This window comes from Falco peregrinus, chromosome 4 (assembly GCF_023634155.1).
Source record: "Falco peregrinus isolate bFalPer1 chromosome 4, bFalPer1.pri, whole genome shotgun sequence".
In the NCBI taxonomy this organism is placed as follows: domain Eukaryota; kingdom Metazoa; phylum Chordata; class Aves; order Falconiformes; family Falconidae; genus Falco; species Falco peregrinus.
The window spans coordinates 42,728,881-42,747,834 of record NC_073724.1 but is presented as its reverse complement, the minus strand read 5'-3'; the positions used below and the strand labels follow the sequence as shown (position 1 = coordinate 42,747,834).

Genomic DNA, 18,954 nt, shown 5'->3' with positions numbered 1-18,954 from the left:
TTTTAAGTTATACTTAGGTATATCAGATATTTTTGAAAGTGTGGATTACATGAGCAGTTACACCTAATAGATAGTAGACCATATTTATCCCTTGAACATCTCATGGCAGAGAGACACACTTGATAGTTTCATCTGAGTCCATGTAGGTTTTTACTGTGTAAGAGTCTGTCCAAGTTATACAACCTAGGCTCTCTTCGTAGACAAAAGATTTCACTGGCTGTCAGTGGAGTGTATTTCATCCAGAATGAGCCAAACAAGTGACTCTCCACATTTACTAGGAGAAGTAGCTGTGGTGGGGTTGGCCTGGCCAGCAGCTGAGCACCTGCGCAGCCATTCCCTCAGTCCCCCCTCAGAACAGGGGACAGAGTCAGAAGAGCAAACGCTGAAAACTCATGGATTGAGATCAGGGCAGTTTGATAGGTGAAGCTAAACTGTGTGCACAAGCAAAGCGAGTTTACTCACTGCTGCCCATCAGCAGGCAGACATTGAGCCACTTTCTGAAAAGCAGGACCTCAGCATGTGGGAAGGGTCACTCGGGAAGGCAGACACTGTAACCTCAAGCATCCTCCCCTTCTTTCCCCTTTCCCTCCGCTGTTATTGCTGATCACAGTATCATATAGTATGGGATATCCCTTCGGTCAGCTGTCCCAGCTGTGTCCCCACCCAGCTTCTTGTACACCCCAGCCTACTCTAAAAAACAGAAGGCCTTGACTTTGTGAAGCACAGCCCAGCGATAGCCAACACACACCGTGTGTTATCGATACTGTTTAGTCACAAATCCAAACCAGCACCATAGGGGCTGCTAAGAAAAATTAACTCCATCCCAGACAGCCAGTAGAATAGCTCACATGCAAATGTTTACGTTGTAGGTGTTTGCAGCTGGTTAAAATAAATCCCATCTTGAGATTTTGGGTTCCTGATATATCAGTATTTATTCCTACATGGAAGGTTTCCACCTTCCAGTCTTAGAATATTGCAGTATTGCTGTGTGTCTAGATTGTCATGAATCCCTTAGCCTGTGTCAGCTCCTGAGCCAGTAGAAAGCTGTGCTGCTGTATTGATTTCAGTGGTGCCATTGTGATTTGCAGGAGCTGAGTCCAGAGAGTGCCTGTGTTTTTTTGGATCAAAGCAAATGTTTTGAGGTGACACGGATATTGTTCTGTGTCCCTTCATTATTTCATTTGAAGTGACAGTGTTTGTGAAGAAAACCATGTAAACAGCCTGAACTCTTACATCCTCTCTCTCTCCTGTGTGTACTGGTGTGTTAATAGGTAGCATAGATAAATGACTTACAGAATTATGTTAAGCATAGATAGACCAGTCATATAGAACTCATGCAGTAAGAGAATAACGAAACCTCAAGAGACAAGTCAAATTTAATTTTCTGGTAATGTATCCAACTGGCATTTTTTTGAAATGTCATTGTCAGTTTAGTTGATGGTCAGGAAAAAGTGGAAACATGTTGTCTTGACTTTGAAAAACAGATATAATTTGGATGAAAAACGGATGGAAAAAAAACCCAGATGTAATTAGACAGGAATGTCTAATTAGAAAGATGTGAGAAGACTAAGACTTTTTGTGAGTCTCTCTTGCTAGTGGTATACATGAGCCTTCAGGCCATTAACATGGCTGATTTCTTTTGATGGCCTTCCAGTTTGTGGAGGAAGCAACTGCTTTCACTGCTGGATTTTTCCTCTCCCAATAGAGCACTTGGGTCAACCGACATCCAGCTTAATTATGTTAGTCCATAGCTCACCCCTTACCTTTTCATTGAAGGTTTAAGTAACCTATTGTAAAAAAGGATAGGAAGTGTCAAAAGGTGTTACTGGGAAATGAACCAATGCAGAGATGAAGTGTAAGAGAAAGGACTGTTAACACAGAGGGTCTCCTGATGAGCCTATAATGAAAATCCCTCTGGAAATTTTCAGTATCCTGTTCTTGTTGGAAAATGGTAGTGCATCAGAATAGAAACATGATGTTTCTTCATGTATTTTTCTGACTACATTTTCGTGAAGATTTGTTAGGTCAAGTACACTCTAGTTAGGAAGAGAGAAAACCCAGGCGAGCTGATGACCAGGACACTTGAAAATATAAAAGACCCAAGATGGAGTTCTTGATCTGACTCAAGGACTTAGACTTGGTTCACTCTCATCTCGGTGTGTTCCACTGGCCTCTGGAATGACTTGTTACTGGTTTGTAAAAAGTACAGCCACACAAAAAATCCACCACGAAATCTCAAAGTTGAGTTTTCTCTCTGCCTCAGAATAAGAACAAAATGGAAACCTGAGGTGGAAGTCATGCTTTTGTGAAATGAGTTATTGCTTCCCACCCTTGCTTTACTAATCATTCTGTAGATAATTCAGAAGAGACAGGATTTTCAAATGCTGAATGACTCTGATGCCTTATTTGAGCATGTCCTGAAATTATGAATTAAAGTTCATTAGCCTTTTTTTTAAACTTCAAATAATTTTAAAGTGTACATTTCAATTTTACTATGTGAAATAAGAGTTAATTGATTTGATGATATTCATACTGCAATCCAAGTGCATCTGTCAAATAATTATTTCTATTTTCTGCATGAAGAGTCCAAGAGTTTTTGTCTTGAAAACTCATCTTTACACAGGACCTATTATTGATAAAACATTTAAGTGCTTAGGATATACGGTTAGCAGCAAGAGTCAATCTTTGTTCATGCTACTTTATAAGCTTCAGTTAATCCATAATATAAGATGTAGGTCAGCTGGAGCTTTTTAAAACGGATGGAAATTTAGTAGTTTAGGGTAGTTCAATGGATGTATGCCCCTGCAAGGCTGCCAACTTCTCCAGTTCTGAACTGCGAAAAAAGCAGAAATCAGACTGCTGAAAGGCGCTCATGCTAACTCATTTTCATTCCAGAAGCTGCAATGCCCTGTGCAGTGGGTTTTGTTTGTAACATATTCAGCACTGACATGCTACAGAAGATAATTAGTTCAGTAGTGTTTAGAGGATTTTATATTTAGTTTGCTGACAACAAAAAGTATTTTAATTTGGGCAACTTCATTAGTGTAAATATTCAAGAAGAGAGATAAAAACACAGTTGTTCTAAGTAAAACGCGAGAATTGGAGGTAATCCAGGGTTTATTTCTGCACACACTTCAGGTTTTTCTTTATTTTTATGTTCAGGATCATAGGTTATATCTGTTACTAGATTAGTGCTAGAATAAAGTAAATATATCGTCCTGTATTTCTGTTTCATGAAAGTCTTTGAGAGTGTTGAGGAGAAATGTGCAGAATCGGTATGGCTGTTCCTGAAAATAAGTCTCCCGGGACATATGCTCCAGCCATCTATATGGCTGGCCACAGAGATGTCCTGCTGAAGGAGCTTCTTCAGCCACTCATTCTTCTGCATGTGACTGCTGTTCTCATTCACAGAACTCTTCCAGTTTTGGCGGCCAGTTGTTGAAGTTTCTATCCACGTCTCTGCTCCTGGGTGTATGTAGTAGAATTAAAGACTCAATGCATGAGTTTAAAATTTACTTTTTAAAACACCTCTGTTGCTTGCCTCTGAGTGTGTTTCAGAGGGTCCTCCTGGCTCCAAGTGTTCTTCAGCCTGCTTGTGGGAGAGAATGGGATGGGAGCAATCGGAATGTGAGGAGATGGAAGTGCTTCTTGCAATTTGCAGCCCAGAATTGCTTTTGAGAGGGTGGAAGAGGCAGGAGAAGTATGTGCAGGAGTTGGATGTTCAGGAGGAGATGCAGGAGAAGGAGTTCAGAAGGTTGGATGACCAAGGTGCTCAGAAGTTGCCTGTTCTTCAGAGAAAGTTCCTGCACCAAAATGTCATCACTATTGCAGTTGAATAAGACTGCTGTGAAAAACTGCATTTTGTTTGGAGTAAAATGTAGTATTTTGAGTTATTGAAGCAGACTTGTGAACTGTGATTTTTTTTTTAAAGGTCAAACACTGTAGCAGCTTTTAAATTGCAGTGTCCAGAACTGAAAACATTTTTCAGGATACGAGAAATGTGGCTTCTCATGTCTGTAAGGGCTAGGGACAAAATGTTGTCTTGTGAGCATGTAAGTTGTCACAGAAATATGTGTTTTCAGCAACAGCTCTTGGTTTTGATAGTTTGGGCAGAGGTATGGTTTTTTCCTATGCAGTTTGCAGGAGACATTTCATCACATTCCAGCTTAATCTAGAGTTTATGATAAAGATGTACACAGAAGTATTAAGGAAAGATTTTCTTTACACACCAAGCTCTTCAGACTACCTATTGCCATCAGGCCCAGCTTGGAGGAAAGATGTGCTACATAACTTCAGCTGCTTCTGCTGTAACTCCGAGAAAGCCCCAGGGCTTTCCTCCCTAGCCCTTCCACAGGTAGGTAGGAGGTGAGAGAGCCCAAGTTTTGCTTTTGCTTTTTTCCTTCCTGCTGTCTTACTCTGTGCATGCTTGTTGGTGGGGCGAGAGGGTGGGAGGAGGAATGTGGTGAAGACTCAGAATATCAACACAGGAGACCTGAAGTAGTCTTCCCTGAGGGAGGAAGGGTTTCTGTCTCCCTGTTGCAGAGTGATCCAGCTGGATCTGCACTTCAAAACTAAGGCAGATGGGGCAGTTCAGTTCCTAACAGCTGCTGGCTATTTTTTGAGTATCTCCTACTTAAAAGATTTTTTTTTAAAGGGAAGGGCTGTTGGGAGGGGTTCTGGTTTTATGTATTTGTTAGACTGTGAATAATACTATTTGTACTTTGAAATAGAAAGGTACTGCAGTTATGAGAAATTGCTTTCTGCCTGACTGGTATACGTAAACAGCTTTCATCTCTAAATGTATGTATCAGGCTCGTGACTTCAGTTTGTCATTCAAGGGAATGTGTCAGTCTTTTATTTCAAATTGTGTTGGCTCTTCTTTTGTCAGGAAAGACCTTTCTTGCGCTCTTAAGTAACAGAAACAAAGGCAATTAAAAAATGGCAGCAAAAAGCAATTATCAAACAAGGATTAGGCTATGGATATTGCTTTGAAAAGACATTTCCACTAGATTCAAAAGAAAGATGAAGCTGTGTGTCATTTATACTTTTTTTTTTTCCCCTCTTTGATGTTTCCTGAGGGTTGAAGATAAATTAGGGTAGCTATTTTCTGTGCAGGCAAAGTACAAGCTATGCCCCAGATCTCCAAATGTTTCAACGTGTAAATACTGCTTCTGAAGCCATCAGGTCTTGCTGCAAGTACAGATTTATTTGCATTCATGTTTGAAGGTTACTTTCGTTCATTGACCCATTTAGTTGTCATTCTCTATCCTCCGTTGCAGGCATATGGCTTCATGTGCATGCGTATGGAAGATGAACAGCTTTAACTCTCTCGGGCAGAAACATTCAACAGAGAAACTGACAAGAACCAAATCTTGCCATGGATGTGTCTGATTAAAATTAATAGGCAGGACCCATATATAATTGTAATCATCCTGTAAACCTCAGTAGAAGGCTGTAACTTTGCTGTAGGACTGAATAAAGGGAGCTATATACAAAAGGTGAATACAAGGAAAGGCTTAGAGCAGCAGGTCAGTGGGACTAGTATCAATCAATATAAGATACTTCTTTAACAAAAAGATATTTCAAGAAGTAGATACCTAGGCCTGTTAATGGCTCAGGTTGCATCAGTGGGTTGCTTAATTACTTCAACTCTGCCTGGTTGTAGCTGTGAAGAGTGTAAACTTAAAGGGGGCTCGCACAAAACTCATTCATCTCACAGCATGGTGTGGAGGTGTAATCAGTAGTTGCAGGAGCAAGGAGGCATGCCCATGACGCTGCTGACTCCAGTTCTGCTTCCCTGTCCTGCTGGTGAAATGCATGTTTCAAGAAAGTCTGTAAATTCTGTGTCCACCTGCAGGCACTTCAGTCTCATGTTACTTGGTGGTATGGGTTCTGTGTACGTAAACCCCTTCTTGTTTATAGAGAAACATTGCCTGGCCAGGAGGTGTGATACAGCCAGACAAGGTGAGTGACGTTGTATAGTCTAGTAAACCTTCAGACTCAAAATCAGGGGGGTGCAGAGCTTGCAGCCTAACAGGCTGACGTACCTAATCAGTTATTCTGAAGAAAAGCAGTATTCAGATACTAAAATAATGCGATGAGCAGCCTGCATAATAGAGAAAGAGCACACAACTCGTATTTCAGAGTTTCAGAGGAGTGAAATCTTTACTTAGGGCTTTTTTTGTTTGACTGTACAATGTCAGAGCCAATGTCTTTCATAAGTTTAGTCCAGGGATCTGAGAGAACAATGAAATTAAAAGAACTTTTCATATTCTTTATATGCAGTGTGGTTTAAGATTCTCACTTTGCTAGAACTCAATTGCCATCTTCTCATGAATGCATTCTCTTCTATTATACAACATGGCCTACAGTAACTAGGGATTTCATGACATAAATCTTGGCTTGGGGGCTTTTGATCTCTCTTTAGGCTCCAGTTTACTGTATTATTTTTGCTAACTTGGTATGGACGGAAGTTAGCTGATAAGTTTGGTGTAAAGGACGTGTGCTGATAGAAGTAAAATCTTAGCCACCCATGCAGACAAAATTCAAAAACTGCTTTTGATTAACATGTAATCTTCCAAAGCACATTTGGATTTTTCAAGCTTTGAGATGTTCTGGTTAAGTTTGAACGAAGTGCTACCAATACAGTGCTGTGTTCTTGATCTAGTAGATAGCTTGAAGCAAAAAAAAATCACAGAGTTTTGAACTGTCCCCAGTTACCAGAGTGAGAAGTAAATGTTAAATACTAATAATGAAGTAAAACCACATCTTGATACATTTGTACATTCTGAACACAGACAGGATGCTCTTCTTAATATGTTTGTAGGAAGCATCTGAGCATGTGGAGTGCCAATCCAACTTGAAGACTTTGACTGTGCAATTTGTGTGCTTTATTACTGTAATCATGTAATCAAACAAGGCATCTTGATCAAACTGACGTTTTAAAAACACAGAAAATTTCTTGATACCCGTTTTATTTGTGACTGATACTGAAATCAGCCATGATTTTGTTGGCAAAGGATGAGATTGGTCACGGCATCTAGAGGTTTGGTGTCTAGTCTAAGCTAAATTGTCTTCCACTCCCATTATAGTTAAGAGAAAGATGCACTTCCAGAGGGTTATTTATCCCTTCCCAGAATAGAAATGCAAGATAGGTAGAATTAATTACCCGTTAGGTGTGCCTTTTTCTCTCTATTGGTAATTTATGGGTCCTAAACAGTCAGTTTAGGTTAAGCGTCAAACTTCTAGTTGTATGAAATTAGGTAGATTGAATACTACAGGGCTTGCTGTGAGCATAGTCAAGCTTTCCATCTGAGTTATGAATAATCTGTCCAGTGATCATGAGTGAGGCATCATCTGTAGATCAAGAGCAGTATGTTTAAGAAGGCCTGGGTGTGGGCTATATGAAGAAATGCAGTTTAGTCCACTGCAAAGTAAGAGCTTTGCTGCCCAGGGGATTTTTTTTTTCCTTCTTTTTTTCTTTTATCTTTTCCTTTTTCTTTTTCTTTTCCTTTTTCTTTTTCTCTTGTTAAAGCATGAAAGACTTACTATATTTTTAGGTTGGGAGGCATGGACTCCTCATTTCTGAGTTGGAATGGACTTTGAGGCCAAGGAGTTTGATTTGGTTACTTCATGCACTCACTTAGTTTTTCTGCCCTGTTGTTTTGGTGCCTGGCATGCAGTTTTATAGACATTTACATAATGAAGGTCGTTTCTCTGAGGCAAGGTACAAGAATACATTACAATTGTAAATTCCCTTAATTGTCCTAAAGCAGGGCTCAGAGCTTAGACAATGGAAAATCCTATTGTTCTAAGTCCCTGAGAGACATGTGAATAGAATAGAAATGTATGGATGTGTGGATTCTAAAGCTAAAGTTGAAAAACTGCTCACAAAAAGGTTTATTCACTTGTGATACATAAACGATGGTGGAAGCAATGAACCAATTATCTGTGAGTTTATGTTAAGGTTTTATTTGGTAGACAGTTACCTTAAACATGTTACTGTTTCTAGTGTGACTGCCTCCCAGCCTTTATAGAGGAGGTACAATTCAGGCCAGTGTACAATTAGGAAAGTTCCTATTATTAAATCGGTATATTTTTTCACTCTGTCAGGAAAGCTGTTTCTGTCCCGTGCATTTTCTGGAAGTTAGAAGATGGCTTTTTCTTCCCAGGTATCAGTATCTGTAATTCACTTTAACTTAAGCCTGTTTGAACTCGGTGAGGAGCCTGGGAAAGAAATGTCCATTTAAATAATCCCCATCAGAAGTTTTTTTAAAACTCAAATTATTTAAATAATTATCAACTGATACAGATAATCCCTCTCATCTGAGAATTTACAGATTCTTAGTAAACTAAGCATTAATGAACCCTGTCCATACCACTGAGAGGAAAGTGTTCTGTGCTCATGCAGTGAGTGGGGCACACAGCACCCTGGCTGGTTAACAGCAGAATTAGAAATATATGGAAAACGTCTCCCTGACAGTATGCCAACTTACAGAAACACCCTGGCTTTGAACTAACTTTGATTTATGTGAAAAGCCCCAAGTATCTTCATCTTACCATTGGGAAGTGTTTTAATTTTTGTCTTACACTAAAACAAAGCAAACAGGCAATCCAGTTTGGAACGAAATGGTTTGAATGGCCCAGCATGAATTGTGTGTAAGGGGTAGTTTCATGTAACTGTAAGTTGCGTTTGTGTTTCAGAATGGAAAATAAAAGGTTTCTCAAGAGACAGATTCCTGGGTCCAACAAACTGCTGGAAGGTCCCCAGCTGCTAAAAGAGCTGTCCCACCTTCCCACCCTGCTTGCAGACTGTGCCATCTTGTCCTGGCAGTGATGGTCCTGCAGCCCATGTAGCTGGAAACAAGCACTCTTTGTTCTTAATTTCCCAGGAACGGTTTTCAGGTAGATGGGCTTGCTGTCCTCACTGGTTGTGTAGGTGCACTTGAAAGCCAGCTCAGGGAGGGTGATGGGAAGGTGTCTTGGAGAGAGGGCAGAAGGCCACTGCACACTTCTGTAAGAACATCATCTTCTATTGCTGTAAGCTGCTTCTGAAACTATATGCTCCGAATAGCCCAGACCCACAAACTGGGCCATGACCTTGCGATGGCTAGTAGTCACTCCATGCATCTCCTGGCGTATGTACAGCCGTCATGTTCACATGCACAAACTGGATGGCTGTGTGACTGCTGAGTTGTAAAATCAAACTGTAAATCATCAGGAACTAATTTACATGCACAATTATTTATGTGCCAAGAGGAGGAACCTGCACCACTTTTTGTGTGCAAATAGACAATGTGGTCATGACTGTGCACTGGAAAGTATTTACTGTCCCTGCCTTCAGTGCTCTGCAACACCAGCCTGCTGGTCTTCTGTAAGTGCATACTGGTCTTCTATAAGTGCCTACTTGCTTCTGGGGTTTAGGAAGGGGCTCACTCAGTGCAGGTGGGGACAGAGACAGTAAAGCATGAAGAGGCTGAGAGGAGACTCCATGGGATGGTGATACAGGGTGGCTTTCTGCAGGAACTTCACATAAATCTCTGTGCTGCCACTCCTTGCTTACCCCTGCTCCACAAAATTAAAACTGTCAGATGAAGCAGATTGTAGTAGTCTCTACCAGTAAACGTGTAGATGTTTTGCTATGACAGTGGCTTCTTAGGAGTGGAGCACAAGGGCTGAGATGCAGAAAGAGGATAATAGATTGAGAAGGATCAGACGAGGATTTTTTGTTGGCATATTTACATGTAAGTGTATCAAAAAGGCTTTTTGCTGATGTAAAAATTATAAAGAAATATGTTTCCTAGCTAATTCCTACAAATGCTTCAGTATAAATCTGGCCTTGGCCTGTTATCTCTCTGTGTGTGTATGTTTCTCATCTTGTGCTTCTCTGCAGAGTTTGTGCCAGCATTCCCCAGCTGTTCAGTTTTCTGATACAAATCTAAAATGTCTACAAATGAAATATCTGCCAGGTATCATGAGGATGTTTTCCATGTCTGGATGGACTTTGCAAGCTCTTTCTCTCATGCATAAGTCACTAACTTTCCCTTTAATGTGATATGTGACCAGATTAGACTGTTTTTCCCATACTTGTGTTCTTGCACAGTAGGTAGTCCAGGGAATGGTCTGTAGCCATCAAGGTGTGCATATGGTGGGTCTCAGGGGCAGCAGCAAAGCCATGAATTTGCCAAGAGAATTTTTCCATAATAGAAGGACTCCCTACTCCTGCCTCAAGGGGAAAGATGTGGATGTGACGTCTTTATTCCACTTTCCCTTGTTCAGGTTTTGTGTTGGAGAATCCCCTGGACTTTGGCATATTTTTTTTTTTGATTGAAGCAAGAGGAAATAAGGGATAAACCCATAAATTCCAGAATAGGAAATGTAATGGTGTTTCTTTAATGGAACAGGGTCAGTATACAGTGCCAAGAAATTGCTGTGGTTTCTCATTGTGATTTAACAATTAAAAAAGCACCACAAAAAGACACAGAAGTACAGTCCTTGTGTACATTTTTTTTTAATAAGGAAATTGTGCACTTCTACCTGGCTGCAGGTAAAGGGTGTGGAAAGAGCAGATTGTAATGTCTTTGGTTTCGACACTGAAGTGCCAAATGCTGCTTATTTTGTGGTGTTTGAATTGAAATTTCTGATATTACTATTTGCTATAGTGAAGTTTCTGAGAAACTTTTGAGCAATTTCAGGCCAGTGGTACTTGCAGTTATTTCCTTCCTTCAGAAGAGCTTGTGATGAAACAGTTCAGATATATTGGGAAGGGCAAATCCTGCTCCAGTTGTAGCGAGCAGGGAAAGCCTGCTGTGCTAACCCAGGACCTGACACTGGCTCATGGTGCCTATTGATGGGTGCAGAATTAGGCTACACCACCTAGAAACTTCTAGGAGTCTGTGTGACATTTCTCTGAGTAACAAATGAGTGTATTACCAGCAATGAAATGCAAATGATTGAAGCATTTTAGTCACAAACAAGTATTTACCTGAAGAAATTCACTGTAAGGGTAGGAGTGAGATTTGGTTTGGATTTTTTGGTGCCTGTTCAGACACATTCTGAAGTATGCACTCCTACCCTAAGTATGAGGAAGGGGTGTTCTGCTTCTTTCCAGATTAAATACAATTTTTCTGAGAATGGTAAACCCACATCTTCCCAGAAATCCTTGTAAAATCCGCGAGGAAGCAAATAAAACCATCAACATGTTTCTCCCTTGCTGAATCCATTAGCAAAAATTTTGGTGACTTGAGCAACAAGAGCTCCCTTAGCATCTTCATCAAAGACAAGAGGTCACCCTCTACCAGCTCATGAAACAAGGGGCTGCTGTGAGCTTTGGACTGCAGCCAGGTATTCAGGGAAATCCACATCTTGAATGGGCATCTGTGTTCAGGCCAGTCATGTGTTTCTGGTTGTGAGTCTGGTCTAATATCACTGTGCCTGGAATTTACTTTCCATGGGAGATCCTAACATGGAAAAACAAAACACATTTCGCTTCTCGGGACAAGCAGTTGAATTCTGAAATGTAATGTGGGGTGAAATAAAGACAAAAAAAATTTGCATTACTTGAGTTTTCTTTTTCAGTTTCGATTTCTTACTTTTTGTGTTCTATTTTTAGTGGATTGGAATGAGAAAGTTGCTGAGTGCTTGTTCTGGTTGGTGACGATGTATTAATGTCCTGTTGATAAATTCATAAATAAGTAGTTTTTGAAAACCGGTATTTGGATTCCAAATTTAGGGGCATCAGCTCCTAGATGTATTTTTAAGGGTGACGTTGCAGTAACTCCAGGAGGGGACACTGGAAAACGGAAACAATCCAACTTATTTTTCATTGGAAATCAAAACAGTTTAAAGAGAAACATCTCAAAATCGCAATGCTAGACTTAGTGTTGATTTAAGTCCATTCCAAATGGGCACAGCTGCTGTGGTGCTCAAACTGAATGGCCCATCATATGCATCCATCTTGGGGTGAGTTCTCTGAGGTTCAGCCTTTCATTAAACTCCGGGGGACCAAAACTCCTTGCTGCACGAATCATGAACCTGTGGCCTGAGGAAAATGAGGTGGGTCAGATAAACCAGAATTGAAGGTGGTCAGAAATTCCTAATACACAGCAGACGGATATGAAACAGTCCCTGTACTGTAAGGATACAGTCCCCTCCAAATAGGTAATCTGTTTCTCATGAAAGACATGTGGCCCAATATAGAAGTTTTAGGTCAACTGATTCAGTTAAAGATTAGCCTCAATATTCTGAAAGTGAAGACTGGAGTTACTTACGGACTTTTAATTCCTTAAAAAGGATTATAGTGGGCACCATGCTACTGCTACAGTGTCAAATCTTTTTGTGGGTTTGCTAAATTAACCTTTGTAATAGAAGGGCTTCTTATGTACTTCCAGTCAAAAGAAGAGATGGTTTTAAGATTGTAGCAACACAAACCGCCAGTGATTGGGATCCTGATCTAAAATTCATAGTTTTTTTCTATTTCTTCTTAAATTATGTTCCTCTACTGTTTTGCAAATGAGTTGCAGCGATACATTGTGCTCTGATGTAACACTGCATACAGGATACTTAAAATGGAAATCTATCAGAGGGGCAGAAACAACTGCAGCTAATGAGGGAGCAGATACTGCAATTAAAGGTAAACTGATTATCATTTGTGAAATTACATTTGGAAAAGTGACTAATGGAAGTAATGTTAAATCTCACAGTCATGTAGTGAGAGGAAAGGCTTCAGTTTTAGGTAACGGTATGTATACTGATACATGTTTTCAGACAATGAGTGTGTATTTTTGGTTGTACCTTCCTCAGTATTCATGGCAGTACACGTTCTTTATGCACTCCTGTAAGTTTGTACAATATTTACTGTCCTGATCTTGAAACTCATGATGAGCTGACTGCTACAAAACTCTGATAAGAACCCTTTACCCTGGAAATCTGGGTAACAATAGAAATTGTTGTAATGGAGTTGCCATGTGATGTTCTGTCACATTGAACTGCTTTGCAGGACAGACAGGGAATAGGAACAGTCACTGACAAGTACTTTACCCTGTGTACTACATGTGGGACCTGGTGAAAGAAATCCTGTCCTAGTGGAAGTTAATGACAGGCCAACTTGGCCAGCTTTTGACCAGTGTGAGAAGGAGTTTCCTAGCTGCGTCTAACTTGTGTGTGTAGTGGGTGGGTGCATAATACAAATAATTGGTGGTATAGCCTGATGTTTCAGTGCTTTAAAAATTTAATAGGCTTGGGAGGTAGCTGGTTCTCATTACTCTTAAGGGGCAGTGTGAAGGATTTTGTCTCTATAGATCCCATTTAGTAAATATTGTTATGTTTGAAAAGTCTGATTTCTTCCTTGCACTTTTCCTTCGAATGCTGGTTTGGATGTTGACACTGGCTTGAGGTGCCACCATTGATCTTGTCAGTGTGCCACAGATTTCTCCCTTTGAAATAGCTGTTCCATTTGATAGATTGTCTTTGCTTTTGTTCTTGGGACTTGTGCCATAAACAAACAATGTGAATACACCCGTGGTATTTTGTCGCTTCCAAAGAAGTTGTTTCATTCAGGTCCAGGACAAGATTTTAGTGAAAAATGACTGGCCTGTTTAAAAAAGGCACTTGAGAAAACTATTATTTTGATACATTTGGTCAGTTATGTTTTCTAAGACATTTGCCGTGCAAACAGTAGGGTCAGATATTTCTAGAGAGGTTGTGTGGCTACCTCTTTGCTCCTGGGCTGGGGAATGCTCAGAGAATAGTATTTGCTGTGGATTTGGGAGATGCTGTGGTAGCATGACGTTAATGTATTTGGTGCAGAAGTTTGCTCTCTGGCATTGAAAGAGTGTGAACTGAGACTAGAGTGAAGAAGAAAATTTAAAGAGAATGCTAAGCAGGGATGAAAGGAAAACAAGAAATTACAGAATTAGGAAGAAAGAGAAATCAGAAGATAACCCACCATTCATTTTCTAGGAGCTTGCAGACAATGTGATTTTTTTACAGCATTTCAACATTCCAGCTGCAGCCTATGCTAATGATAATCACAGGGCTGGGGTAGTTTACACGTGGCATATAAATGCTGCTTGCATATGCACCAGTGTGGCAAAATGGATTGCCAAATTGCAACACTGTTTTGGTTGTAATTTAATTACAGAAACATTTTCAACATATGAGATTGTTCTTTGACACCTTACTTAACTTTTTTGTTATTATTAAAAGTTTTAACTAACAGCGCTAGTAAATAAAATAAAGTAAGCAAGCAAAAAAGTAAAAGGGAAAGAAACCTTGAAAAGTTTAAATCTTGGTCAGGGCTCTCTCCACCCTCCCCACGCAGTCCTTTTGCCTTAAAATGGGAATCATGCAGGATAAAATGGATATAACTAAATCCACATCTGGGATTCTCATTGTAATCCAGTGTGCTTACACCTAGAGTAACATGGAGTTTAGGATTTACATTAAGGTTTACTGATAAAGGTAATTTACTCAGGAATAAGGTGAGAAATTTGAAGTTGGTGTTGTGGTTATTCTAGAACAGCTTTGCCTGAGGGCATAGTTATTGTGGCCTGATCTTCTGAAGCGGATTAATCTAAATGAGAAAAAAACCCTACACGTTCAGAGTCTGGAATAAGTATTTCCGTAGGTATTATTTTTTACAGAGTTACTGTGGCCAGTCTCCCTGTCTAGACAAACCTTTAGAGTTCTTTTGATAAGAGAGTTGTTACGGTAAGAGATTGAATCAGGTTTGTCTTTTCCTGCATGTCTCCTTTTGCTGTGTTTCTTGTCATATATCTTTCAGTGGGGAAGGAACAAAAACATAGGGCTTTGCCTTTGAGATCATGACTACTATGTCCAAGAAGTTGTTGTTTTGAGACGAGGGCAGAGTTTTGGCACTGAAGCTGCAGTGATTGCAGGGCAGTCTGCTCCAAGGCAGTGGAGTTACATTAGCTGTGGAATATTAAGATATTTTAATGGAGATGCCAGCATCCTAGTAAAATATTCTGAGAAGGCACTTAGAAAATGGCAGGAAGGCTTCTTAGCCCTGTTTGAAAATTTTCTTAGAGAGAATCAAGAGTGTGTGATCCTGTAATCCCACCATACTACTTGCAGTGTAGTGGGAGGAGGCTGCTGCTCCCACTCAGAATTTGGCTTTTGATAGTTACTGCAGTGTGCTGATCTCAGCGTCAGCTTCCCAGTAGGTACCTGCTAATGCTTATTTGTCATCATTGTTCAGTGGAAATGAGCTTTCATTGCTCCCCAGGCCTAGTTGTGAAGGGTTCAGTGAACTTTTCTTTCATCTTTCAGGTTATAAGACCCTTTTGAAAGGAATTTCAGGCAAGTTCAGCAGTGGAGAACTTGTTGCAATTATGGGTCCTTCAGGAGCTGGGAAGTCAACGCTTATGAACATTCTGGCAGGATACAGGTCAGTAACAATGAAAATCCCAAGTAAGATACAATCACATAGCCTGATGGCTCCTTGGAGATGAGAAGAAATCTTACCCAGTGTCTGTAGAAAACAAGTATTTCACAGATTTTGAATTAGATTCTTACTGCTTATATTTTTTTCTGTTTGTCCTGTTCTGGTCATTTAGGATTTGTCTGTTAACAACTCTGATCCAAAAACAGGAAGCAATTTGAAGTCCAAAATACAAAAGCAAGTCTCTGTTCTAGCTGTGTAACAAATGGACTCAGTGCCTTATATTTGTGATATTTTTTTAAAATCACATTTTATAAATACTTGGAAAAAATGACCCTTTTTAGTCGCCACTTTTACAATGTTGATGTCTTCTTGACAAAAGTGCAGTGTGTGAAGTGGCTGTGGTTCATCTGCCTGAACCCCCCATTGTATGGCCAAATACCAAGTGTACCTGTGTTGTTCTCAAGGCGTAAGTGGCATAAAAAAATGGCTTGAATGGCTTGATACTTTTTCAGACATACATATAAGACAGCACAGACTTTTTACTAACTTTGAGTAAAATTTTCAGCAAAGTCGCATGAAGCCTGTTATGAAAGAAAGCATAAATTATTTTCTATCTACTGTGTCAGTTTTATTCCACAGTGGACAGTAATTACCTAAGACTTCTACTTACTGAGGCCTGTGGCAGTACAAGTGAAGGCAGGATTTACCCCTGGTTATTTTCTTGGTGCATTTCAGAGAGACGGGAATGAAAGGAGAAATTCTCATCAATGGGCAGCCTCGTGACCTGCGCTCTTTTCGCAAAGTCTCCTGCTACATCATGCAAGATGACATGCTCCTTCCTCATCTGACTGTCCAGGAAGCTATGATGGTGAGTTTTGTTTCTCACTCTAATGTATTTGGGCAGGAGAAAATGGAAAAATCTCAGTGTGCACATGTTCTTATTTCGGGTAATGCTATGAGCTGTTATCTCTATTTGATCCTAATCCATGAAAGTGCTTAGACTTTGATGATGCCTTGAATTCCATTTGAGGCTTATCCTTGTAGGGGTTGTCTGAGCTTATTTAGCTTTATCATTTTCAATTTATGGCCAGCATTGGAAGAACTAAGGCTCTATTCCTTAGACTTCCTAGGCAATGGAACCTGAAATTCTGCACAGAATGAGCCTTTGTAGGGACTGTCTTTTCTCCTGGATGGTGGATGAGAAACCTTGTCTCTCTCCCTTTCTCCCCATCTTCTATGTCCTGACTGCAAAGTGCTATTTTGACTTCAGCATGGTTTATCTGCTACATCTGCTCTTTTGTGCCTTTTCTTTAATAAAGGCATTGTGTAATATCTCTTCCAGTTCTTCACAGGAAAACAACAGAAAGAACAATCCCAAGATTTATAGGCAATGTAAATTCTTCTTACTGTTTTTCATAGCATCAAGAAGTTTACTAATTGCCAGCTGGACCGATCCGTCTAGAAGCACATGTTGCTCAGTTTGAGAAACAAGCTAGTGTTTCTCAGAGGGTGTTTTCAAAATAAGGCTAAGGTTGCTCATACTGTATGCCGGCATCAGTTCACAAATTTTAAGGCCAGAAGAAATCACTGTGGTTTTTATATGGCTCATTTTCTGCAAAGGCTCTTCTTTGTGAGGATGTTTTTATTTTATTTTGTTTACTTGAACACTGTAGTCAGAATCCTGTAGGACCACTTTTGTAGAATTGGGCCCAGATGATATGATACTTGTTGTCTAAATTAATCAATCAAGTCTCTGGCAAAAATAATTGCTTAACAGTTTAATTGCTTCTAATAAGGGTTAATCATAATGTTTTGTGGAGCTGCTTCTTAAGACAGCAGATTACATCTTTTGCAAAATTATTTATTTCTGTACTCACTTGTTCACATCCTGGAGAGTGGCAGAGTTTGGTTACCCTTATGATATGGATGAAGTACAAATAAACTGTGATTCTAGTGTTGCCTGGGAAGTTGGTGGCTGTGCAAAAAACATGATTCTGTCATCTTGCTCTTAAGCTCTTTGACTTGCAAAGTGGCCTTTCTTTCTAATATGCTTTTTGTCAGATGCCTGAGTGATGGCTTAAATCAGATCTTACTCAGTTACCTACGGCACAGGAATATGTGATGCTTGTGATTTGAACATACAGTTCAACTTAAACTTTTCAGACTGGGTTGAAGTTTTTTTAATGGTACATTGGGATGCTGTGTCTGAAACATCCACTGTAACTGGTCGTTGCACTTCAGACCAATTCAAAATCAAATTCTATTGTATTGCATTTCAGGTATCTGCTCATCTGAAACTTCAAGAGAAAGATGAAGGCAGGAGAGAAATGGTATGTATACTGTCCATCAAACTGAGAATTTTTGGGGGTGTCAAGAGAGTTCCATGAAGTGAGCTGTGTAAAGCATTTTTATCTAACATTGAATTGCATTGAACTTCCAATGATAGAATAAATCAACCTCAAAGTTGACAGGTATCATTATGAAGGAATGTTTACTACAGTCTCTATGAAAGTTGCTTTCTGTTTGAGACTGAGTAGAGAATTGTAAAAGATCTACTGAAACACTAGATTCTCTTACATGCATGTCTGAGGGGTCAGACATCTTGTGTGTGTGGCAAGATAAATCAGTCATGTCTGGCACTAGGGAGCATACACCTTAATTTTTCAAAGGACTAACAAAAAACTTAGCAGTCCCTGTAACTGCTGCAGAAATTTCTGTGCTCATGTTTGAAAGTGTTGATCTTCATGGCTGTACTGGTGGACGTGTTTTACTGGGCAAGTTAATGTAGTTAAGGTGCAGAATAATGCATTTTGAAGCTGTGTTGAGTAACTGAGGTTTGGACAAGTAGGGAAACAAGCTAAAACATGCACATAGCCTTTTTTAAAACATCGGAAATGAGCTGCACAATTTACTCTTGCACGTTTGCTGCACTGTCCTGGGTCTGCAGCTGACGTATGACTTTCCTGAGTGGGAGAGAAGTCCTGGTGTGCTTTTGCCCATGGAGACCTATAACCCAGCTGGACCTGCACTAGGAAGTGTGCTTCTTCCACCCCATCTTACTGCCACGATTCCTTTTCATCCTTTGTTGTGACACAGAACTGTCCTTTTAAAGAAGATACCTTGGAGGTGTGTGACCAGACAGAATGGCTTCTGATGTGTTAGCTTGTGCATGAGGCAGCTTTCTGAACTAAATTTGGTTACCTCTGTTACACTTTAAAAGGCTGGAAATGTGCCCTTTGTACACATTTTTTTTTTTTGCACTGAAAGTGTCTGAGCCTGTGTATTCTTAAGGACACTCAGAGCTGAGAAGTCTGTCTGTGCTTAGGTAGCATTATCAGAGCATGCCAAAGACTCGGAGAGGAACAGTTTGGTGCTGCACAGTGTGTTTCAAAACCATATATGCCCAGGGAGGATGATGCCTGGAGCTAAACACAGACAAAAGATCATGGCACTGGTGAAAGCAGAGATGGTTCAGGTTGTTGAGAGTCATGAAAAGTGAAGTGGTAGCTCAGAAACTGTTTGGAGGTGTTTTGTCTGGCCTCAAGCTGTGT

At 40.1% G+C, this 18,954-nt stretch overlaps 1 protein-coding gene across 1 annotated transcript in view; it reads left to right on the top strand.

The window, feature by feature from the left end:
- ABCG1 (ATP binding cassette subfamily G member 1) overlaps positions 1 to 18,954 on the top strand; it is a 64,002-nt gene that overhangs the window by 20,978 nt on the left and 24,070 nt on the right. The window contains exons 3-5 of the mRNA XM_055802733.1: positions 15,289 to 15,406; positions 16,139 to 16,271; positions 17,683 to 17,733. Coding sequence (XP_055658708.1) covers positions 15,289 to 15,406; positions 16,139 to 16,271; positions 17,683 to 17,733 — 302 coding nt within the window. The remainder of the gene's footprint in view (positions 1 to 15,288; positions 15,407 to 16,138; positions 16,272 to 17,682; positions 17,734 to 18,954) is intronic.